Here is a 25,287-nt window from a genome sequence, read left to right as displayed (position 1 = left end):
TATGCAGTGTCTTATTTTTTAAAATGTAAACTCAGCTATATTAGAGGAAATTATTAATATTTTATAGAAAGAACAGTCACTCATGGAAATTATGATCAAATGACAGATGTTAGCATGTCAAGGAGATTCCCTTCTGCATTTTCTTTCACTGAGTTGCTTTATCTCTTTCCTTTTTGTTGCAAAAAGCCAAAGTTTGTAAAGCAATCCTCATTTTCTGATTTCTAGGCCTGAGTGTGGATCGTCCTTGTGCCCGAGCAGTAAAGGTTGACTGCCCTTATCCACTGTCACAGGTCACATCCAGAAATAATGTGGTGTGGGCTCTGAGCGAGCAGCGGGCCCTGCTGTACCGGGAGGGAGTGCGCAGCTTCTGTCCTGAAGGAGAGCAGTGGAAGAGTGATATTGTCAGGTAATAACTCTAGTGGGACATTCTGGGCGTAGGAATGACACAAATAACTGTGCTGGAACTCCTTGATGTTTGAAAAAGTGTTACCTGAACTCGTGTGTATATATCCCTCTGTGTGTGTATATATAGCTGTTTTAGCTATCTGTCTGTCTGTCTATCTGTCCTTCCTTCCTTTTGTCTTTGTCCAGACGTATTCAGAGTAACTGCTGTTTTTCTGTCAGGTGAATGACTGCTGTGTAATGAAAGGAATTGTCATAAACAGAAGCGAGTTTAAAGAGTGAGAACAATTAAAAAAAAAATCTTTGTAACGTCTGTCAATGTGACTTTTTTATTAAATATTGCTTCTTTAATCTGTGCCATAATGAGGTGTTTTTTTGAGGTTTTGTTGTTGTTTTTTTTTTTCTTTTTTTCTTCTGAGATTAAATCTGTGCATTTTCTTGGTCATCCACACAGCTGGGTAACACTTCTGCACTCCCCAGCCACAGCTTTTTATAAATATTTTGTGTAGTTGGTATTTAGCTTTGTAGTTGATCCTAGGCTCATGGTAGTTCCTTTGTGATAAAGTTAAAAGCACTGAGTCTCTACTGCTGGCTTTGAGAATGTAGAATATAGTGTCTCTTGTGACATCAGCCTGAAGCAAGTTTAGGAAGAAATTCAAGTCTTGTCTTCAGGTGATTTTGTCTACTGAATATCCTATTGTGAAACCTTAACTTGTGCTACCTCCCAGCCTGGTACTTGGCTCTTGAACAGTCTAAGAAACTACTGTGTCTTTGTTCAAATGTGAAATTTGCATGTACTTTAATGAGTTTGTTTAATGAAAATACCTGCTTGACCTACCTTAGGTACATTTCATGTTCTTGGGCTTTGTGTTAAAATTGCAGAAAGCAGTCACTATTTGTTCTTAAATTGTCAAGAAAGGTTATCTGAAAGAGCTAGCATTGTTTGCTGCCTTTTCAGTGTCTGATACGATCACCTCACCCTGTTGACTTTCTGAGCTTGAAAATCGTTTACTTATGCAGGAAACTTACAGTCCTGGATTCAGCATTTATCTTTGTCACATAGTTAGGTTGAGTTTTCTATTTGTGGTCCCTGAACTGCAGGTATTGTTCTCGGAACAGGTCAAGGAAGCTGAGGAGATACATTTATGAGGCTATTTTATCAAAAACTTAAAGAACACAGCTCTTGATTGCTTATTTTACTGAACAAAATAGGGTTTGTTTAGTTTTATTTTTATGAATCCAAGTTTCAAATCTTGAGTGATCTTTGAAGGACTTACGGTTTTTTGGTCGTTGTTGTTGTTGAATGTTTTTTACTTAAACAAATAAAATATAAAGTACTGAATAACTGAAAATTTGATATCAAATGTGTTTTTTAGCTTGGCTACACTGAGTTCAACCATGTTAAACTATTAGCATTATAATAGCTTTCTTAAAATACCATCAAGATAAATTTGAAGTAAGGTTTTAACATTTTTACTTGTTTGCATTTCCAGTGAAATGCAAGCTTTGGAACCAGTGTGCATAACCCTTGGAGATCAGCAGACATTATGGGCTCTGGATATCCATGGCAATCTCTGGTTCAGGACTGGTATAGTTTCAAAGAAACCACAAGGAGATGATAATCATTGGTGGCAAGTAGGCATTTTTTTATTTTACTTTCAGTTTAGTTTTTTACCTTGGGTTTGTTATTTGTGTTATTTTCCCCACAAGATTCTAAAAATAAATTCAATTAATCACTTGATATTTTATAGCACTCCTTATCGTGTATATTAAAACTTCAGTGTGGCTATGGCTGAAATCCCTTTCTGGGTCTATTTTAAAGAGGGGAGGAAAAACCATCCCATGGTCATCCAGAGCAGCATTGCAGAAGCTTTCAAGAGCACAAGAAATGCTCTGCCAGGTCATAGGACATGCTGTTGAGGCTGAGTATCAAGTCTGGTTGCTGAATGCAGCCTCTTCTCTTGTCTTCCAGTGCCCATCCTTTTCCTTAGCTAGATAAAACAAATAGTAAGTCACCATGCAAAAGAATGTGTTCTGCATTTTTCCATTCTCTTGAGGTTTCTTTGGGCCATGTGGAGCTGCTTGCTTAAGCCACAGTTCATGTGGATGAGACCAAGTCGGTTACTTCAAGTACTGTCTGGTATTGATTTGGAATTCCTGACTGGTTTCTCCAGCTTTTCTTGTTTTCTCCAGAGAAAGGGGTGGGGAAGAAGGGAGTACAAAAACAGTTTTACAGGAAATTTGTCTACATGCCACCTAAATTACAAGAATTTTGGTCTATGAGCATATATAATCCCTTTTTGCTTGTGGGCATCGTGAGTAGCTTGGCTTTGAGGTTATTGGCAAGCTGCTGCTGTTTTTGTGCTCTTAGGCATTTTGTTCCTTTCGAGGGGTATCCCAGAGTGTTGCCAGCCTAGTTGTCCATGACGGAACTTGGGCAATTGCTTATTTAGACCTCCATCTGCACTATGAATTAAAATGTCCATGAGGTAGTTGCAAAGGAGTATTGCATACAAGTTTTTGTCATGTGGTTTGAATTGCTACACCGCACAAGTTTCTCTCTTTCAGAAACTGAAAATTCACCTCTTAGTTTGCAGAGTTCAACATGTTTTCAGAGGGAGACATCCTAAAACAAAGGGCTTTCTTAGAATGCAGATTTCTAAATGGATTGTTGGGTAGAAGGGAGTTGTAAGATGGTGTTTAATATTGATTGTGGCTTATTAGCAAGACAATTACTCAAAATGTACCATTTTTATTTTTCCCTTCCTACACTTTGAATATTTCTAAAAAAGCTTCTGGTGAAAGATTGTGCAGTTCACCCCAAAGCTTAACTAATTATCAAGAGCATTTTTTTTCTTTTTCCCCCAGGTCAGCATCACTGATTATGTAGTGTTTGACCAGTGCAGCCTGTTCCAGACCATAATCCAGGCAACTCACACAGTGGCAACAGCAGCTCAGGCACCTGTGGAGAAGGTGGCTGATAAGCTTCGAATGGCATTTTGGTCACAGCAGCTTCAGTGTCAGCCCAGCCTCCTCGGAGTTAATGGCAGTGGAGTCTGGATCTCTTCAGGCAAAAATGAATTCCATGTAGCAAAGGGAAACTTAATAGGTTGGTGTGCTCTTGCATCTTAATTTTTTTAAGTTAAGAACATTAAATAGAAGGAAATAACTAACTACATCTCTGTCACCACTGAAATTATGCATGGCAAGTCAGAGCAGCTTTAATATGTTTAAAAATTAAATTAAATTATTCATTAGCATTTGGTCTTAAATACTTTCTCATTTAAAGGGAAATGTTTTTCATGGAAAAGTCATTGTCAGCCAGTGAGCTGTGCACAAGTTACTCTTTTTAACACCTACATGTTTCTCTTCTCTGGGATAAGAAAGCAATCTTAAGCTGTTGAACCTATTTTATCTCACACAGTGAGTTGGGCTCATGGCCAGTGTGACTATGTAAGACACTAATGTTACGGTTTTACAGAGCTAATAGAGGAATTGCTTTATTTTTCTTGCTACAGTTCTCAAAATAGAATTTTGATTTGCTACATTTCTTCGTTTAGGAAAACTAGCAATACATCTAGGATATTATTCAACCACATCACCAAATTGGTCCCCTGTTGAAGACCATTAATATTCTTCTTTATCCTCTTCTGCATTCCCAGTTTTCTCTGTGTGTGTTTACGTAGGTGTCAGGAGGAAGTTTCCCTCTCCTCCCAACAGTTTCTTGAAAGATTTTCATATACGATCTTGTCTAAAATATATTTAATGAATGATTGCAATAGAATTTCTTTTAAATTTTTGATAACATATTTTAATAGAAAACTAAGTTTCCTACTAATACTACTCTATTCTTTCTTTCAAGGCACATATTGGAATAATATTGTGCCTCGTGGTACTGCTTCTGCCACAAAATGGATTTTTCTGTTGGCTTCCACAGCTTCATCTAAAGAAGGTTGGTAAATCAACAGTGAAGGCATATAATATCTGATTTTTAAATAGAGTGGAATTGATGGTGTAAGTAATTAAATATCCTGAATTACTTCAGATTTTGGTTGTCTTTTCTGTTTGCAGGGATCTAAAGTAGTTGAAGTAGGGTGGAAATAGGTCTGTAAAACTACTGGAGATTAAAATAACATGTTACTCACTCTCACCTTTGGTGTGGAGTGGTATCCAGCAGAGAAATGGGTGGTCCTCAGGAGCAGCAACTTCCTAAACTGCCAAAGCATGAATTGCCAGAATTTGTAATTGAAGTTTTGGAGCATGCTTTGCTGGAATGCCTGTACTAACCAAGTGCTTCTCCTGTCAGTGCAGTTACTGCAGCAAAATCGCACATTATTAGTAAAAGTGAGACCCTGTGAGGGAATTGAACTGCTGGTTACAATAGTTAGCAATTGCATTATCTAAGTACAGTGGCTTTAGTGGCAAAAAGGTTTAGAGCTGAAAAGGAATGCTGCTTTTCAAAGGCTATTATCAAGGATAAAAAAGAGCAAAAGAATAGAGAGGTGATAGTGCACTGTTACATGTCTTCTCTGTATTAGTTTTGTCAAATGAAACATTTCTTCAAATGAGATCACTTACTACTTTCTTTATTTGAGAAAGGGTGTATTTAGGTGCCTAAATAAGGGCTTAGGATGTGTATCTGAACTTAAAAGGCTTACCCTATGAACATAGCCAAGAGGGTTTAGTTTTGCCTTCAAGTGTACTGATCACTTTTTTCAGAAAAAGTAGATGTGTAAGCTTTCTCAGAGTGGATTAGGAATTATTTTAATAACAGAAGTGTCCTTTCCATAGGAAGCTTTTTGTGGCTGTGCCAAAGCAACAAGGATCTGTTTTGTGTCAGTGATCAGAATCCTCATTTTCGTCCTTCTACGGTGCAGCTGCCACCAGAGGCTGAAATGGTGCACTACTCGGCCTGCCAGGATGCCATTTGGGGCTTGGATAGTCTTGGACAGATATTTATCAGAACACTTACCTCCAGCTGCCCAACAGGGATGCACTGGACAAAACTGGATCTCTCCCAACTAGGTATGACATTTTTATTGAGTAGACTATCTCTTAGCATACTGTATTTCCCAGAAGTATCTTCCAGTTTACTGATGCAGAATATAACATTTACTGGATTAAATAGTACCTACTGGCAGATGATTGTAAAACATCAGGAGCAGCTGTGGCTTTCAAAGAGTGTTCTGTTTAGCCTTTTCCTGGCCACAAGAAGTCTCCTGTTTGCAGGATACTTTGTGTGTGTTCAGTGCATCTTGCAGATGGTCAGTCTGAGGTGGCTTGGCCTGACACGGTGCTGTGCAGGGGCTCCAGCAGCTTTAACTAGGCTGGCTCTTGTACCTCAGTGCAGCCATAATCACCTGGTCTAGGGCAAAAAGGTCTGAATTTTGGTTAAAACACATTTTTAGCAGAGTCATCAAAGCTTCCTGCCAAGGAAAAATTATGCTTCAAGAGTTGCATCGTTCATGAGTGATGCAGCTGATACTCATGTTCAGGTTTATAGTGATGTAATAATTCAGCATAATGCTTAGAATGTGATGCTGGTTAACTGCTCTTTTCATTTGCTTAGGTGGTTGACCACTATTTGATCATTAAAATGTAGTCCCAGTTTGGAATTTGCTCTGGGGTAATTAGGTTATTTGCCAACTTCATCGGTAATATTCCAATCAGATTTATTTCTTGAATAGTCTGACTGTTAGAGCATTCTTACCTTCATGCTGATCTGCATTCCTATTTCAAGTGAAGATAAAGGAAATTGAGACTGTGTACCATTCTCTCACCGTTTTAAAAATAATTCAACTGTTTTGCAGTTTTTCCATTTTTGATGGCAGTGTTCATGACTGGTCTGAGAAAAGCAATTTAAACTTCAGGTGTAAGGAAAGGCAGACACAGCTGGCAGAGTTTAAGCTTCATGTGTAAAGAATTTTTGTGTATAATTTGTAATACTTCATGGAAAAATCCTAAAATGTGTATTTAAGAATTAACTTTTTTGTCAGTTGTATACCAGTAGTATTAGAACTGATGAATTGGTTCCAAATCACTCATCAAACCATAGTTAAACACTGATTGATGCCTTTTACTTTTACTGACCTGCAGGATAGATTTGTCCACTCTGTCCTTTTCATGTTCCTTAGTGGGATTTGAAACTCTTCTCATGAACCACTGCTTTCCAGCAGTTCAGACAGTAACTGTTTAAGTGAAAAAATAAATAACTTCTGGCTATTGTCTGAAAACCTCAGGAGAATTCATACAGGAAATCAGTGTAACTAGTGTTGGCTGGCTGTAATACCTGGCCTGTGAACTTCAGCAGTTCGGGAGTTCAACCTTCACATTCAGCTGTTCCTGTCAGCTCTGTGGTGCATGGTGGTGGCATAGCAGAGATCTGGGGTCAGGAAATGCTCAAACACTCCACTGTACCTGTCACTGTGGGTTAGCTCTGAAATGTGAAAATGTTTTAGGCATTTTTCCTCTAATTAATTGCATATGGTAGATTGCTGCTTAACAAGTGCATATCCATGGCTGTAATAGAAGAGCCTTTATTTGTTCTAATGGGGCTGAGGAAATTGGAGAACTATTGTTACTGTTCTAGCGTATGTTTAAGTTTACTCCAGAAATATTAGGACTGTAACTGGGTAGGGCAGGCGGGGTGAGAGCAACTTTATGTAAAGTTCAGTTCAGAATTCTGTATAGAGGTGATGGGGTTTGCCAGCATTAAGGTTGAAATATTCATCTTATGTTGGTAGTATCTTGCCTTTTACATTATGTAGTGGGAGTAGCACCTAGTAGATTATTTTGATTAGAGTTCCACTATCACTGTCAAGATTTCTAAACACAGTAGAATGACCTTTAGGTTTTAACAACAAACAATGCTGCTGGTTCATGCTGCTTGCTCTAAAATAGTAGGTGAATGTGGTTAGCATGACCTTCTCCTAAGATACAAGCGGTAAGTGGGAGGAGGGAGAAACCCCAAAACATTTACATAAGGGCTGTGTTTTTGAATATCAAATTGTACTGTAGACGTAAATAATATCAGCTATGCCGAGTAGGTGATATGTGATTCCACGTTTGAGTGCCTGATGCTTGTCTGGATCAACACTTTGACAGCTGAGGTATCATGTGACAAAGCCATTGCTTCAACTCATGCTTTATTAGAAGAAATAACGAGGTTTTAAGTAAGATTTTGGCTTTGCAGCTGAAAGTCAAGCCTCTGTCTACAAAAGAAAGTTGCTATAGATATTCTCATACCAAGCAGTAGAAGTTTTTGTTTGTCATTTTAGTTTTTATATGAAGCTGTATGGTTAAAGGAAATTTTGGGTTGAGATAGGTTGATCCGTGTTCCTGTGATTCAGAAAGTTAAATAATTTTGGTTAATGGGATCTGTTTACTATTACAGATAATTAAAAGATAAAGCTATGTTGTCCTGTTGCTTCCTGTCCTTTCCCCCAGCAAGCCCTAACAATGGGGAATATTGCCTTCTGCAGAAATAAATACTTTGAACTTGAACTCTGTGGGATAAAATTCCACGCCCCTCTTTAGGGAATGCTGCGTCTGATGCACTTTACAAGGATTAGTTGCCAGATTTCACATCCCTGAAGACAGAACTGTTACCAAGAATGGGATATCCCAAGCAGCATGGGATGTTCAATTAACCAGCAAGGCCTATTTTTAGAGTCTTTAGTTTGGAGTCTGACCAGAGCATTCCTTCTGTAGTGGATCTGTACTGCCTGGGTCCCTCTTTCTTTGGAACTTGTTTTTTCATTACTTAGCTTTGTTTTGTCCGACATGGAGTGAAAAAAGGAAATCAAATGTTAGATACATTACATCACATGGCTATTTTAAAATGAATGTGAAAGAGTAAGGGTTTCAGTAGACAGTTAGCTAGCAGTTTTTTGTAGTCTAAAATACCAGGTATGCATCTCTACTGTCTTTGCAGGAATCTAGACTAAACCCAAGCATAAAGCACACCAAAATTCCAACACACACTTCTTTTAAGGCAACTTTATTTTCATGGTGCTGACAGGGTTAAAATACTGCTGCACATTTCAGATTGATGTAATAAATATGTACAGTGGTGAATATAAATCCATTTGAAAATCAGTTCCTGTATTTACAGATGTGGCACTGGTATGTTAACACTGAAATGCATAACCCATGTGCTCTCATATTTTTGAAATGCTGGTGGCATTAAGAATGTTCTTTGCTGACTGTATTAGCAGATCAACACCTTTAAAAGTCTCCAAGCATGGCCAGCTACAGAGAAGAGTTCATGTTAGGTCATGTGAAAGTTTGTCTAGGTACTGATAACATTTATCACGGAATGGTTCCCTGCTTGAATTTGGTTATTTTAATAGTGTATTTGTAATGTGCTTTAGAAATTGCAGTCTCCTATGACTAAAACATTTATTTTTAGATTTAGGAGAGAAATGTCTCACAGATGCACTACCTGTTGGCTTTGTTCTTTGTATCCAGTGATTTTTTTTTTTCTCCCACAAGTTGTATTAACTTCTAATCATTTTTATGTGACTGTGTTTAAAGCTTGTTTAATACAATGAAGTCTAAATACAAGTTCTGATTATTTGCTGAATTTGAAAGGAAAATGCCAGGTTGCTAATACTCTCTTTGTTATTAGGTGGTGTAAAGCTGATCAGCTTGACCTGTGGAAATCAGCATGTTTGGGCCTGTGACACAAATGGTGGCATTTATTTCCGTGTAGGAACTCAACCTCTTAACCCAAGTTTGATGCTTCCTGCATGGATAATGATCGAGCCACCTATACAGGTAAAATGTTGATTACAATTCTTTGTAACCCGCTGTTTTAGCTCTATGCTAAACAATAAAACAGTAATTTTAGAATTCATGGAAGACAGTAGAGCCAGGTTTTGTAGTAGAGTGTAGCATTGAGCTATACCCTGAGTACCTGCTGTGTGCTAAGCAAGGGGCTGGATGGGCAAACAGCACAGGGCAGAGGGTGTGGGAAGCCTCTGCTCAAGTGGCGTGGTGCTGAAGTGCCTGCCTCCCTCTTCCTTTATCCTCCTCACCTCTGTGAGTCTGGGATGCTTGCTAGGGTGCTGTGCCTGAATTCAGGGACTTTTCCATGTTATGCAGTGATTCATAAGCATGCAGTACAAATGCAGCTCTTTTCCCTTGTTACCAGAATGAGCAAATTTTATATCCTTTCTACCTGCCAGCTGGGAGGATCAGAGTTGAAAGAAGCCTCATAAAGTAACCTGGAAGCATATTTGCAAAATACAGAAAACTGACAAAATCTGTTTCTCCAGTGTCTGTTTGTTGTTTAGTTTTTGGTTGTTTTCTTTTTTAATCTCTCCTTAAACCACAGTGCTTGCTTTCATTGCTGCTCTAATACTTTGCAAGTTAATCTATGAAATGGGAGTAATTTCTCTTGTGGTTTGGGACTGCTGTAATGGAGCTGACCTCTGACTACTGATTTCATTCTTTACTCCTTGGCACGAAATCGCTTGAACTGAACCATCTGCTGATCTAGCACAGTAGCACTGGATGTGTTTGCATACTTGATTGACATTTTATGATGTTACAGCATTTCTCTTAAAGATTTTGAAATATGTGGTACTTTCAAAAGTACACATTAAGAAATAGAAGTAAATCTGTGGCAGTGGAGTTGCAATCATTTATTTGGTTTTTACATAATTTGCTTTTAGTTTTGCTTATCTCTCATCGGCCAGTTGTTGGCTTGTGTGTATCTGAGGGTGTAACAGCAAAGAAGGGCAGGGGAACAGGGAAATGAGAACTGCAGATATGCATCCCATCAGTTACCACAGCATGGGTTAGATGACTAATTCTGTACTGAAGATGTGGTCCTGGAGAAATTGTACCTTGGTTTGCAGAATAGCAGGGCGGGCTGATAAATAGGTGCCAATACCACTTGCAAAAAACACTTGGTTACAGTGCTCATTCTTGATGTGCTGCAAGTGGGTCTTTCCGATGTTATCTGTAACATGTTGTCCCTGCTGACAAGGGTGTAGGGCAGCAGGAAGAGGAGATTGAACGTGTCAGTAATGACATCTCCCATTAAGGCAGTATTCTTAAAAAAAAAAAGGGAAGAAACATTCAATTTAAACTAAGTTTGCCAAGAGACAGAGAGTTAAACTTGTGTAGTACCTTCTTACCAAAGGTCTATCCAGGAGAATAGCCCAAAAAGCTGTTTCTGTATGCTGATACTATTTTCTCTGTACTAAGTGGTGCTCTACTCCTCCCCTGAAGTAGATTAAACTACTCAATACAAAGATGTTTACAAGAATTGGGATTTGCTGTGGCTAATGATGTGATGCAGTGACTTTCTTATGTAGAAAGTGGACAAGTTTGAAAATCAAATTATTTCCCATTATCTTATCAACAAAGCTGGATGATGTTGCCTTCCAAAAATTATAACCTTCTGGTACCCAGAGCAGTGTCATTCCCTTTCCTGTTATCTTGCCAGCTCCTGGCATGGCAAATTTAATGAGTCAATATGAAAGGGCAAGAATTCAAACATTGCTTGCAGAGAAGATGAAAACTCATGGGTTACATGCTTGTTTTGAGACAATTCCAGCATGTTAAGTCATTAAAGGACCAGCCATTCATGCTTTTACAGTGGCTTAATGCAAAATAAGAAAATATGTGAACTTTAAAAGCATTTCCAAATGCTAACTTAGTATTTGGAAAACAAATATAACATGATATCTGAAGAGTGAACTCTTCAGTGAACACTATTTGCTTATTAGGAACACCTTACTATTATCTGTCCCTTAACTGACTTTGCCACTGTTCATGCTGCTTCGCTCTTATGTTCAGAGCAACAGAAATACTGTAAGAAGTATTTGTGAATGATTCAGCCATTTTCTGTTTGAAGAAGGAAATCAAAATTGCTTTTCACTTGCTTTAAGTACAGGAGCACTCTCAAATAACGTAATTTAAAACCAACTATGGATATTTCATTCCCTAGTAAATGTCAGAGCCAATATGACTTGCCTGTCCCAGATCTCATGACTCATGAGCAGCTTGTGAGCAGCTGCAGACTCTGCTTTTATGGTGTCACTTCTTCCTAAAGGAGTTCTGCAGCTGCACAGCATCCATCTTTGCACAACTTCACAAAGGTATTCACAGACTTTGATGAGATTTTGCTCATGCTAAAATGAGTGAATATAATTTGAGTTCAGTCTGTGGCTCTGTGATGCAGTATTTTTTCTTAAATCAAGACTAAACCCATTCTCATTTGTTACTCTTCCCGCTGTACCTCCTTACTGAAGCATCTCTTGAGATGAAGAATAACATATGTTCTCTGCCCTCCTCCTTTTTTATTTTATCCAGTACTTCAGAAGTGGTTGATAACATCATTAGAGTATCTTGAGCAGTAGTAGTTTATATATAGATGTTTTCTGTGATTCATCAATTTGGTTCTGCAGTCTTAGAAGTCAAAATAATTATGTAGTTAAGCAGCTTTTTGGAAGCTGCTTCAAGGACATTGACAAAAGTGGTCAAAATGCTTTGATTAAATTATTTTAGACCAGGAAATAGAAAATGTTTTTCCATTCTATTGTTAACATTCAGGATAAAACTATCATCTGCTGTAGCTTGTCTCAATATACATATATATTTTTACTTATATAAAAAATGTAATTTAAAAAAAAGAGCAGGAAAAAGTATTATTTATATAGATAATATAGAGTATCTTTTTATGTGTGTGTATCTTTATTGTCATTTAATGTTTTTCAGATTTCTGGCCTAAAGGAACAATAACTAAAAATAAAATAGAAAATTGGTATAGACTGTAAGACTAATTTAGGTTTTTAAAGAGTAGAGCTTAATCAAAAGGTAAAAGTCTTTAAATTGCTTTCAAAGGTCCCCCCAAGTTGAACTGTTTGAAAATAATTCTTTGAACCTTTCAGCTTTGATTTCTGGTACCTTCTGAAAAAGATGCTGAGACAAAATCTCATCTTGAGAAACTCTTACTTCCCACAAGTACAGTTTAAAAACTGGCCTTGAGAACCACCTTCTCAGATTTACATTAAGGCATCTATCATCTAAACAACTTTATCTGACAAAATTACAGAACAAGTATTTGTAATTAGTGATTAGTCATCTATTCATTGTAAATAATCAGTCTTACTCTAAAAATAGATTGAGACATTTTATTGTCACTTCTTTAATTGCTGCTCTTTGTTCGTGACCAAATTTCATAGAGAATAGAATTGAAAAAGCAGTTTTATTAAATCCAGAACTCTGTTCAAATATCCACATAGCTTGTCTGAGCTGTGGAGTACAAGGGGTTTGTTTAAGGAAATGTTTGGCTACTGCATAAAGCTTTAGTTGATCATTTGTAGTTCCCAGGGTCTCAGCAGATGAGCACTGCTTAAATTAGTTTGCCATAAAATTGTCACCTGTGGTATGTGTATTTCAAGTTAGAGAAACTTCTGATTTATTATTCTTCCCATAAACAGCCTGGTAACTGTGTCTCTAAGCTTGATATCATCGGTAAGAGAAGTTACTACAGGTAGTAGAAGTTCTTACTGATGTAGGAGGAGCTATTTTTTTCTTACACACAGACTTCCAAAAAACTGAATTAAGGCTGTTCATGCTTTCACAGTTATTCAAAAATTATTAAAACTATGAAGCAAATGGATGTTTAAAAATACCATTTGAAATTAATGGAAATTATCTGTAATTCTGAAAAATCAATACAGGATAGATTTAACTTCTTTTCAATACCTTATACTGAACGTAGGTCAAGAAAAGGTAAGGAGGTTGGTTGTGCCTTATGGATGGGTGTTGACTTGTTAGAAACAGTGGTCAACATCTTTGTTTTGTTTCCTTTATTTAAATAAAATTATGCTTACCTTACAGAACACTTAATGTGGATCTGGGGACTTTCTTCTTCTGCGTCTGCCTTGCTTTTGCATTTCTCAGTGAGATTTCTGTTGTTATTAAAGCCAGTTCTGCATTAAGTGGTACTTAGAGGAGAAAGTGGTGAGCAGTCCTCAGGATTTAATTTTGCCATTGAGCTGAAATGTAGGAAGGGTTTGTTTGAAATGATCTTCAAGGATTGAATATTTAGAGGGGAAGGGATTTTTTCTGTTGAAAATACTTTGTAACCTCAGAATCATCTATGCTACTTTTGAACACACTTGGCATGGATATCTCTGTTCTTTCCGATGCAATATCCACATGCCTATTCTTTCCAAGTCCAGTGGTTTTCACTAGCACAGACCAGCTTGCATTGCTCAGCCATTGCACAGACATCTTCTGAGTTGATATGAATTCTGCTTTGGAATGCTAAGATGAGATTCTGAGGAAGCGTCTTTTATTAGCCAAAGTCTGCTTAGGTTGGAGAAGTAACACACTCATTAGGCCTGGTTATCTCTAGACCAGACTAACTAGTCTGTTGTTCTATATATCTTCACTGATGTGAGGCCTCTGAAGACATTAATAGGGAGAAGATTTTCCTGGAGGACTGCACTTTTCAAGATGATGTAGAGAAAAGCTGTTTGGCAGTAGTAAGAGCAGCTGTCTCAAGGTGGGTTGCAAATAAGTATAGGAGATCAAAGCTTCTGCAGATGTGTCTTTTGTTTAGCTCATTTAGAATGCCATAATGTTTAAGTTCAAGTCTGTGCTATTCTTCACAGGCATGCCTGTCTTAAGTAATTGTAAGTTATATAAAAGGTGCTTTTAGAGGCTGAAAAAATGCAATTCCAGCATTTCTTCTGAAGTGACCTCATGCTGATTCCATTGCTGAGTGTAGTGCTTACTATCTTCCTCTATGTTGCTAGTTAAGAAAACTGCTGTCACTGTATTTCCCTGTATTTTGCTGCTTTGGAGTTATAGCCTTCTGATACTTGTTTTAAGGCATTGCTATCACCACGTTCAGAAAAGTATGTGTGTGGCCTGTCACAGGAGATAGCAATTGTTATCAGCACCAGAAGCTTCAGATCACGGGAAGTGCTCAAAATGGGGTACACCCAGAAAATTCAGTAGGCAATCCTCCTGTGTCCTTCTGAAACATGATCTCAAGGTGGTGTATTTGCTTTTTGACAAGACTGGCTTACACTGAAAACAATTGTGGGAAAGAGAACTGTCAGTTTTCATACTTCAGTTTGGTCATGACTTGGAACTTCCTTATACCTGCAATTCTTCCAATATTCCCATATTTTGATTAGTTAACATAGAATTTGATATTATTTTTCAGAGAGATGAAGAAATACATTTAATATTCAGTTGGGCAGATAAAGTAACTACAACTATCATTAAGTTTTGAGAGTTTTTCAGAGCTACTCTATTTAAAAATAAAATCACCACAGTATAAAAATTCATGGGTAGAGGATGCACATCATGGTCTAGCAGGTACAAGCTGTGGTTGCACAGGGTAAGGAGACACCTTGGGATATCTGCTGGACACATCAGACCCTTTGACCTTGAATTAGGAGCTCGAAGGCCCCTCCCTATAATGTATTACTGTCTCCCTGTTTTATGATGATGCTGTGAGCGGACAAGGTGCCAACCACCTCTCTTTGCAGACCAATGTAGCAATCATTTGCCTTCCCAGGGCTGGGTTGTGTGTCTTTCCTGCCTGGAGGTGGTTCCCTCTGCCACCTCCCCTGTCATATTGCTCAAAAAATTTTGTCATTTTGGTCACAGCTGAACCACAAAAAAATGCTTTGCTCTCCTTGGTAAGGTATCTAAGTTTCAAAAACTGAAGAGATGCACTTTACGGGCATAGGCTGCACGAGAGGGTGTTTCACTGGTGCTCATTAGAAGTGTGTTTATAAAAAAAATAAAAGCCTTGGTTACTTAGAGCTTTGTTTATACAAGGTTTTTATTACCTTGTGCTAATCTACATTCTGTTTCGTGGGAATTTGCACTTAGTGTTTACTTAACACACATTTCTGTAAAAAATTAATTTTTATTCTCCTAACAGTTCAGTTCTTCAGTATGTTATTAAAAATACCTGTAGTGGTAATTACAGAGAGCTTATCTCCTACATTACAGTTTATAATCTTAGTTATAAAACAGTGCCCAGAAGGCAGTTGGGCAAACCTGAGTAGGCCTGGAGTTTGTATGGTCTCTAAAGTGGTTACATGAAATTTATTATTTTTTTAGTTCCTTCTAAGGAACGGTTGTACTAAGTATTTTTAAGGTATTTTATGATTCTGCTGAGAACATGTTGAGTAGTTGCATGGGTTTGGTTTGTTCTTTTCTATGATTTGATACCTTATATTGTTGTCTTCCCCATGTTTCTGCAGGAAAAAAATGTTGGAATAAAAAATTTAGAGCTAACAGAGGGGAGAGGTCAAGGAATTTACTCCTTGCCTTTGTTTTGTCTTTCAGATTGTGCTAGTTATAGACAGCACAATAGATGTCTCCTTGGCTGGAAATACCTGACTGAGGCCTTTGTCCCTTTATTCACTAAAGGCAGAAAGTAGGGGAAAGGGTCCTTGTTGTTCTAAGGCTTCTGAGGAAAATAATGCTCCAGTTTTACAGACAATAAACAGTTATGTTTTTCTGACAATTTAATGCCAGCTTTGCTGAAAAACACGTGGCATCGAGGAAGACCAAACACAAATTCATCTTTCCTGCTCCTGTATATTGCCTTGAACTTCTCTGCAGAGAAAAAAGCAGCACTTAATTTAGCAAGCTAATCCTGAAAGGACTTCATTTAAGTGGAACTCAGAAAATAATGTGTAAATAGGCCTGTACTGGGGGAGAGTCTCTCTAAGCTGCATTCTTTGTTTGTTGTCCTCATTAGGAGGGTCTGGATGCTGTTAGTCATGAAAATAGATTCGTCTGATACACTCAGTGCTCAAGAGTGTGCGAAGTATCTCTGATGTGGCCTTCTTACAGCCTGACCTGGACCAGCTGAAGGTGTTTCTGATTTGTCTTTTGAAGGCAAGGAGAACATTTGTGCTGAATGTAGCCACCAACCTGTTATTAAAAGGATTGGGCTTGGACAGACTGATAATGTTATGTTTAGTCTTCCTTATCCTGGATATTTGCAGCAGAACAGAGATAATGGAGGTTTGCTGGTACGTGGACTCTGTGCTCCTGAAAAGTGACGTGGAAAATGTTCTGGTGCCTTTTTTGTGTGCGTGTGTTTGTCCTTTCTTCCTTGACAAGGAACTTTAACCATTTGTGTTCAGCTGTGACCAATAAGACAAAACTTTTGAGTAGTATGTAGGGGAGAGTGGGTGGGGAGAATGTGTTAGTTTTTACTTTGGATTTTGTTTGATACTATTGTTTAAATTAAATTCTTACACTGAAACTTACTTCTCTGTGGTTTGCAGAAAGGAAATAACTTGCGCAGAATTATAAAGCTAATGGACAACTTGATAACTTAAATATGTTTAGCATAGACATTGTTTCTTGATACCATTTACCAATTTGCCAGTTATGTGATTCCTTCAAGTTTACTTCATTTTATCAACACTGTTTTCTCAACAGACGTGGCAAGCTGGTTTTTGTTGTTTTTATTTGTAGCAGACAACAAATATATCTACATCTCATAGTATATTGCTTTAATGTTGAAAAGGACGTAGTTGATAGTGTTGCAGTGTATGGTTGTGGCGGGAAATTCTTCATATCACAAGACAGAGTGACTGGGATGTTTGTAGCTAAGGCACAAGACTGGAGGATGGGGAATCTGCATTCAGATCTGACTGGCTAAAAGAGTCAGACTTCTGAGATTTTTAGAGTTTAGAAATTTTTGGCACTACAAGTAATAGAAAAACAATATTCTGTAATTTTTTATCAAATAGCACTGGATCCATGAATGATCCATAATAAGTTGATCTCTCACAGTGATGAATATTATGGATAAATGTATAAACAGTTTGGTGTGTCAGCGTCAGAGCAGGAAGGCTGAGAGACTGCTGCAAGGTTCTTTAAAATTCCAGATTCTCCAGTAAATTACAAATAGGACATGTTTCACAGTCAGGGTATATAAATCTCATGAATGGTTTTGGAAGTTAAACCAGCTTGTAAAGGCTACACTGAAATAATTTATTAATTTTCATGGTTATCAGTCTCTGAAATGTTATCAGCAGATTTATTAATTTGCACAGGTATCTCTCTTTAGTGCTGTGAGAGAACTCTATATAACCTTTAACTGTAGCTGCAGAGATTTTCTTGTTATGTAAACTATAAACTACTTAAAGCATGCTTATGGTAATTAGAACTTAGTGAAAATGAGAGATATCTGAGATAATATCAGCATGATTGTTGCAAGAAGATAGTACATTGTGTCAAGAAAATTTAAAATTAATTTTACCCACCTTACTTTGGTAGCCGTGAGAGTACTTCTACTTGTAGATGGCTGCTTTCTGGGTAAAAAATAACCCAGAGGTCAAACATTTGCAACAAGCTCTAAGAATTGCCTCTATTTGTTTCCAGTGTCTTGTCCCTGGTTTGTGCCAAAAGCCGCTGTGTATAATGATGTCACTAGGTGTCCTGTCAGTTGTGTCCTTTACTGGCTGTTCTGCAGCAGAAAGCTAGGGGGTAGAGGAATTGCCTGGATCCTTCACAGTAGGAATGAGTAAGAAGATTGTTGTATTGATGCAAGGTTATCAGAAAGAGCTAAGTAACACAAAGAAGGAAGAGAAGCTGGAAGTTAAATACCCAGAGAGGTAGGGAAAAACTTAAGGAGGAAATGAGCTCACTTAGAAAAGCAAAGAATGAGAAGAATATTTTGCCAAGCTTTTAAACACATTACTTTGAATTTGATGATTTCCTTTTGTCTCTTAGACGTGTTGGTGCTGCAGAATAGGGTGGAAGTAATTGCTTTGATTACACTTGAGCCTGCAGTGGTATCAGGAGTAATTTAGCTGAGATTCATGCAACTCCTTTTGTGGCTCTCCTTTTGGGTGTTTTCTCTGCTTTTCTTAGCTTCCACTACCTGTAGATCTGTAGTAATGCACAGGCTTAGGTACTAGGTGTAAGCACTCAGTAAGTCTTTTTGGATGGAAATACTCCTCTAGCTCTTTCTCAGAGAATTCTCTTCTAGACAAATGACAGTGGAAGAGAGGCATGGGATCCTGACATATGAGAGTGGAGAGCAAGGCACACAAATCCCAACAGTTCAGCAACAGAAGTCCGACCAAGGTGTCCAGGCACAGTTTGGGAAGGACCCTGGTTGGAACCTGAAGTGTATTGCAGGGCATAGGCAGACACACTGTCAGTTTGTGGTGTGAAGGACCACATGTGGGAAAGGTGGCAGAAAGTCCTAAATCTGGGAGAGGTGGCTATTTAGAAGAACGTGGTAAGAAGGAGATAAGTGGATTTTAAAAAATAAAATACAAAAAAAAAGTTGAAAGGCAAAGGTTTCCTGTTCATGTAGTACTTCAGCCTGCACAAGCTAGTAACTGCCCAGCTCCCTTATGTGAAAACATGGGACTGCAAGAGCAGAAGTGTGGAGAGGGATGGCATGGAGCTGGAAGCTGCACAGGATTGAGGCGCTGCCCCATGATAGCGGTGTGGGGAGGTGAGCAGGGACAAGTGGGGAGTGAGAGCCAAGGACCTGTAGAAAGAAGCAAATAAAAGATGGAGGGGAGAAATGGAAACCGAGCCAGGAATAAGGATCACTTCTAGCAAAGGGGCAGAAGTCCAAATGGGAAAATTGTAGGGGGTTTTGGGCTGTTTTGTTTTTAGTGTGGTTTGGGCATTTGATGGGTTGGTCGGTTGGTTTTGGATATGTTTGGAGGTTTTTCGGTGTGGTTTGTTGTTTTGGGGTTGGGGGTTTTTCTTGGTTGGTTGAGATTTTTTTTTTCAGTACAGTAGTGTAATACCAATCTGAAAGTAGCTAGGCAGCTATATATTCTATGTAGTCAGTGCTTTCCAAGACAATTAGTGGCTTTACTTGTAAGGGTTCAAACTGCAGCCACTTGAGAATTTACTTTGACCACAGGTAAATACTTGATCAAGCCTCTACCAGCCTCAAGCTTCCAACAGAGGGCAAATACCTAATGAGAGCAAACATGAGGAGACAATCTGTCAAGGGCCTTGAAACTTGAATAGACAGGATTGATTTGGTGATGCAAGTCAGACTTGGTTGTAGCTTGGTCAGACCCAAGTCAGCACCAGAATTTTAAAAGCAAAGCCAAAGCAGGTAACTGTTATGTACACAGAAGGCCCATTTGGGACTGGGTTATATATATATATATGCAGATCATGCTTCTGTATCCCTAGGTTTATGCATACAGAGAGCTACTAGCTCTTCTCTTTAGCACTCTGGAAATTCATCTTATGCCCATGAGGCTAAAGCAGGGAATGCAGTGCTGCTCTGTGAGGAAGTGATGTGTTTCAGACATCCTACTGTCTTCTGCAGTGCCTTTATTAGGCTGGTATGGAGAAAAGCTTTTTTTTTAATATGCATATTTTATTCAAAGTACGTGTTTTGCAGGATATTTGCAATCATCCAGCCTGATTGGGTGATATATTTTGCTACAAAATACCAATGTTATAATGTCAGTACCACTGCTTCTGAACAGTAGTTAAGGCAAATCTCTGTAGAAGCAGGTGGAGTAAGGACATGCCTGGGAACAGAATGGGAACTGTGTTTCGCTTGTGTTTGCCAACAGGTAGTGCTGTGGATCCTCTCCTGCAGGTGTGGCTGCTCCAATACTGCAGTGCTCTGCAGCGAGTTCCATGATTGTATTCCTGTAGAGTGGAGTAAAGGCAAGAAGGCAGATCATAATTTCATTGCAAAGAGGAGACATTCAGACTGTAAAAATATACTGCTTTAGAATATGCTTAGAAATAAAATTCAGAGTTAGTAATGTTAGGAAAACTTTCTGTAAGGCAAGAGGAAAATACTGCATTTTGTGTATTTCATTGGAAGATTTCCCTCTTCCAACTTGCAATTGAAACTATATCTGATTGGAATTGCAGTGGTTAAGCAAATACTAGCATTATTAGACTTGAATGCTGAACATTAAATATGAATATCATTATCAGTAATGATACAGTCATTCATGTTGCTTTTGTACTTACTAAGGGCTCAACTTCTTGGAAAATGGATAATTTTGTACAATAGCAGATAAAATATCAGTTACATTTCTCCCTGTCTTTAGTATCTGGTAAATATTTTACTTCTCTTGTGTACTTCTGTGAAAAACAAGTGCTACAACAGTACAAAGATACAGTAGTACAAAGTTTAAATACTGTGCTTAATTTTTATAGCCAGTAGGAATCAACTTGGTCAGCATTCATTCAAGTCCAAATGATCAGATGTTGTGGGCAATTGATAGCAAATGGAATGTCCACGTACGAGTTGGAATTACAGATGAAATGCCTGTAGGCACTGACTGGGAACATGTACCAGGTAAAAATTAATGCATCAGTTCCTTGTTTCTGCCATTTTCTCAGTGGTTTTGTTTTGTTTAGTTGTTTTTTCTTGTTGCTTTTTAAATCGGATATTGATGCTTAAGTATTTTTTTTGGCAATCAAGTGTTTGATAAGGGTTATCTTTTAAAGAGGACCTTGGTTTTTACTTAAAAACACTGAGTAGTTAACTGGGAGAAATAAGATGGTTTTTTGTTAATTTCTGTTGTGTTATTTCAGGCTGCTGCCACTCAGTGATACAGTTAGTAGTACAGTTCCCTTTCAGTTAAAACTAAAGCAGAATTCCTAAGCAGTAGGAGACTGTTGTTCTATGGGGTTTTGTATTTAATTGTGATATCACATGAGGTTTCTACCTAGGTGTTGGTAGAAAAACCTTACGCTATTTTGCACATCTTTCTACTAATCCTGTGTGCTGGATATGTTGTGGATTAGCTAATTACACTTTTGGCTTGCCTTTAAATAAAACTGAATTTTGTTTGTTTCTTTCTAAATAACTGTGCATTGATGCTGTCTGCTTTTTAAAGATTTGTCACTGCATTTACTCATGGCACTTAGTTGTGGAGTACTTGTAAAGTGGGGGCAAAAGTCCACAATGTCTATAATATTAACCATTTTTAGACAAACTAAGATTGTGATTGTTGGCTTATTCCCCATGTGGTAGTCACATACAGTGGAGGCTCCAAAAGCGTGTTAAGGTCCTCTGATTGGACATTGCTTGTGGCTGTGGCCACATAACAAATTGTATCCATGTTGGGATAACCCTTAAGGTCAATAGATGCAGGGAATACCAAGTCTGCAGTTAAAAAGCTTTTCTGTTCACCAGTGTTTCATGTAAGAATATATAAATATATAAAAATATAAATATACATAGACTTTTGCAGTCTTGATATCTGCTTTTATTGTATTTTCTGCAAGTGTATTTAGTGTCTAGGAAAGCCTGGTTATTCCCTCCTCATGGCCAATTCCCTGTAGGTTTGCAGGCCTGCCAGCTGGCTCTAAGTACCAGGACTGTGTGGGCACGCTGCCCCAATGGAGATGTTGCTCGTCGATACGGCATCACTGACAAGAATCCTGCAGGAGACTACTGGAAGAAGATTCCTGGGAATGTCTCACGTTTAACAGGCAAGTTGGTTCTGCATGACAGTCTGTCCAAAACATTGTGATGTCTGCTTTGAGTTCTGCCTGATGGTGCTCAAGCTGACCATATGCAGGGAGAGCTGCACACGCTGTAAGTGTTTCACCAAGGATGCTTTTATCACATTAGTAAAAGCCTTCTCTGGGTATAATTGGGAAAACAGATCCAAATATTAGTTATTCAGTGTTTAGAATTGGAACCTGCTACTGTAATTAAAAGATGGATAATTTATGCTTTGCAGTGACCCCTCTAGATGAACTGTGGGCAATCAGTACTTCAGGATCTCTGCTCCAGCGCCTCACTAAGACCTTTAGCCATTCCCATAGTTTGCAGAAAAATAATGATGCCTCTGTTCTGCTTCACCCTGATGATTTTGAAGATGAATGGGAAGTGATATGAAGTCTCTCAAGCTTGTGAAGCAGTGAAAAAAACAGGAGGACAGAATTTCTGTAATGTATGTACAGAATATTGGATCTAAAAGCCACTCATATTGGACCTGTGATATTAGCACTTTTGTATTGGAAAACTGACCTGGTAAATAGCCCCCAAGCTGTGAGTTCTGATGTTTGTTACATAATCTTTTGGGAGACTCTTTAGATGTGGCATACTGCAGTTGTTATACCGTACTACTGTAGAAGCTCCTTCGGAAATATAACTCTTAATTTAACCTTCCTAGCAATGAAAGTGAGTACTTCACAACAGCATGCACACTAATGTACTGATTTTGAGAAGGAATTGTTACATTAAATATTTCTCTACAGCAGAAACATTAAGCATTTCTCAATTTCTTCTTGTACTTGGAACTCCATACCGTACTGATGGGATCACTCCCTGACTCTTGTACATATATTTAGAATTATTTTTCCTTGCAGCATGGAAGAAAATATGGTGAAGTATTTTTTAGTAAGATCTGAGAATATCGTGATTACACTGTATTGTTGAAATGAACTTAGTTTGATCCATTTCCATATAAATAATTGCAAGGCTATACTAACCTTCCTTTTCCAGAAATTCTGTTCATAATTTGGCTTCATTCACAAGGTAGAAGTTTGGATTACACCTAATATCAGGGGGACTTTTGCCTGTTTCCATAGCCATCAGGACGCTGACAGAGCTTTGGGGGTGAGTCCCAGTTTGGAATAAGAAGAGGTAGCTTGTTGGGTTTGTAGTACAGAGCAGGAATGTACAAGGCAGCTTTCATAATTCCTGTTGTGCTGTATTTGTGCCTCCAGCCAGTGCTTTAATATTTGGACTCATATTGTTTTGAGTACCAAACTTAGATGTAGGAAGAACAAAAGGGTAATTGATAGAATTACCTATATATCCCATTAAAAATTGTGATATTGTGAGAAAATACTTAACAATATTCTGATTTTTAGCTATGTTAGCTAAATTTTGAAGTGTCTTATACTTAACAGATGTTGCAACAGGAGTATGTGATGAACTGGGAAGTAACCTAAGTTAATCATTGCAGTTTATTTTTCTTTATACTAAATCTTCTTTGAAAGATACCTCATCTTTTTTAAGCAATAGAACTATAGATGAGAGAACCTGAGTTCAGTATGTAGGCGGAGGAGTTATTTTGTGTTCGTTCTAAGCTTATAAATCATCAGAATGTTTTAAGCAGCTGCTAACCAATACTGTAAAAGAGCCAGCTTGAGGAAAGGCCAAGAGTTGAAAAGTGGGGATGTTTCTGTTTTCAGAACTTAGCACATATGGAAAAGGATGTGTTTTCTTTTTAACCTCTGTTCTCTTTCAGAATAGTTCATGCGTGTACTGCACTAAACTTGGAACAAACGTGGTGCAAGGTGAGAATGGGAATTGGTGGAGAGAGAACCAAGTTATGTCACGTTTTTTTAGTAGCACTTGTGATATTGGCTGTCAGTTCTAAGTCAGATCTCAGTCCTACAGGAAGGACAGATTTATTTCCCTTTTACAGATGATATGTTTGCTTCTTTGTTATCTCATCTCTATACAGAGATTATCCCAGAGGGATTCTTTTAGCCTGTCTGGAAGTGGATGGTAATGGAATCAGCTTGTGAAGTAACCCAGTCTGTTTTATGCAAGCATAGCTTGGTGTCTTGAGGACCCCAAAGAAGCTGAAATTCAGCTTAAAAGTATCTTATGGCAACTCCTGAATCAATCACTTTGGAGAAAGGACATGAGAAAGAACAACTCTGTGCCCTCCAAGCACCAGATGCTCAAGTACAATGGCATTATTTAACAGTGACACTTTTGTATTACATTTTTCAAAGTCATCTTAGTAATGGTTTGAGCTTGCTAGTTGTTTATTTACTGTATAATACTGTTCCTTGCTATGGTCATTAATATTAAATTGGTGTCAAGAGCTCTTACAGACTACTTTTTAGGGTAGTTTCAACAAAATTAGGATGGGTTTTTTTACTTTTATTTCTGTATTTAGGTTTTTGGTTTTGTTTGTGCTTTAAGACAAGTGCAATAAATTAGATTTTTAAGAAATAAATTACCGTGGTAAGACTCATCTTTTGTATGATTTACAAGAGAGTTCTCTTATGTCTGGCAATTGTGTTGTTGTGAAAGACTGTGCTTATGAAATCCCTGCCCTAATGTTGTCCCAGACAACATGGTAACTACAATATAAGGACCTTGATACTGTGAAGTTTATTTTGCATATTTTTTAAATTGTGACAGGCGTATCAAGCCAGCAAAATGTTCATCTTTTAAGCAAAGGCAATTAAACACATCTCATATTTTAATATTAAGCTTGTTGCCTCCATATTAAGATAGTCTTGCTGTAATAGCAGTAAACAAATGTCTTTCCTTACAATGCTGAACAAAAATTGCATGTTGACTATTTTAGCTCAGTGAAAAATACACATTTGTGGTCCCAGCTAGAAAATGGTCCAGCAGAAAATGGTGATTGTACCACATGTGCTGTAACTGCACCCTTCCTTGAATTTTACATTATCTGAGGACTTCCTGTGTTTCTGGCATTTTACTGGAACTGCAGCTGGGGCTTAAAAGAGAGCACCTTGGCTTTGCTTCCCAGAGGAGAGAGCTGTTTCCTGAGTGAGTCGGGACCTGGGTAACTTCACACAAGAAAACAACAGTGATTAATGAGGCTTCTGACTCTTAAACACACTTCCAGCCCCAGGAATCTTGTTCAGATTCAGATGGCAGTGTCCTTGCCTAATTATCATAGCTTTTATCTTGACAAACTGGTTGAGCTGCTTCTCTGACTCCTGCAGGAAAATAGTAGTCTCCTTACAGCACTGGCTCCTTGCTATTGTTCAGGAGTAATCCTGATGTCACAGTGTAAGCAAGGTGACTGTGATGAGTTGTTGTGAAACAACCATCTTACATAGATGAGAAACTCTTGGTTTTCTTAGTCTCACAGCAATAAAAGCAAATAGGATCATGTTAAATGGTAC

The 25,287-nt window shown here is 38.1% G+C and overlaps 1 protein-coding gene across 7 annotated transcripts in view; it reads left to right on the top strand.

Moving 5' to 3' along the window:
• The window catches only part of TECPR2 (tectonin beta-propeller repeat containing 2), a 42,467-nt gene extending 18,241 nt beyond the window's left edge, over window positions 1-24,226 (top strand). For 3 of the 7 annotated variants that reach the window (XM_010395237.4, XM_020583795.2, XM_020583796.2), the window contains 9 exons: window positions 226-406; window positions 1,896-2,037; window positions 3,271-3,511; window positions 4,265-4,354; window positions 5,194-5,427; window positions 9,032-9,180; window positions 20,581-20,722; window positions 21,715-21,864; window positions 22,119-24,226. In XM_010395237.4, coding sequence (XP_010393539.3) covers window positions 226-406; window positions 1,896-2,037; window positions 3,271-3,511; window positions 4,265-4,354; window positions 5,194-5,427; window positions 9,032-9,180; window positions 20,581-20,722; window positions 21,715-21,864; window positions 22,119-22,276 — 1,487 coding nt within the window. In that variant the 3' untranslated portion in view covers window positions 22,277-24,226. The remainder of the gene's footprint in view (window positions 1-225; window positions 407-1,895; window positions 2,038-3,270; window positions 3,512-4,264; window positions 4,355-5,193; window positions 5,428-9,031; window positions 9,181-20,580; window positions 20,723-21,714; window positions 21,865-22,118) is intronic. The other 4 variants (XR_002273212.2, XR_002273207.2, XR_002273210.2 and 1 more) reach the window with 4 other exon arrangements.
• The last annotated feature ends 1,061 nt before the right edge of the window (window positions 24,227-25,287 follow it).

This window comes from Corvus cornix, chromosome 5 (genome assembly GCF_000738735.6).
Source record: "Corvus cornix cornix isolate S_Up_H32 chromosome 5, ASM73873v5, whole genome shotgun sequence".
Taxonomy (NCBI): Eukaryota; Metazoa; Chordata; class Aves; order Passeriformes; family Corvidae; genus Corvus; species Corvus cornix.
This window is presented reverse-complemented; position numbering and strand designations above follow the sequence as displayed.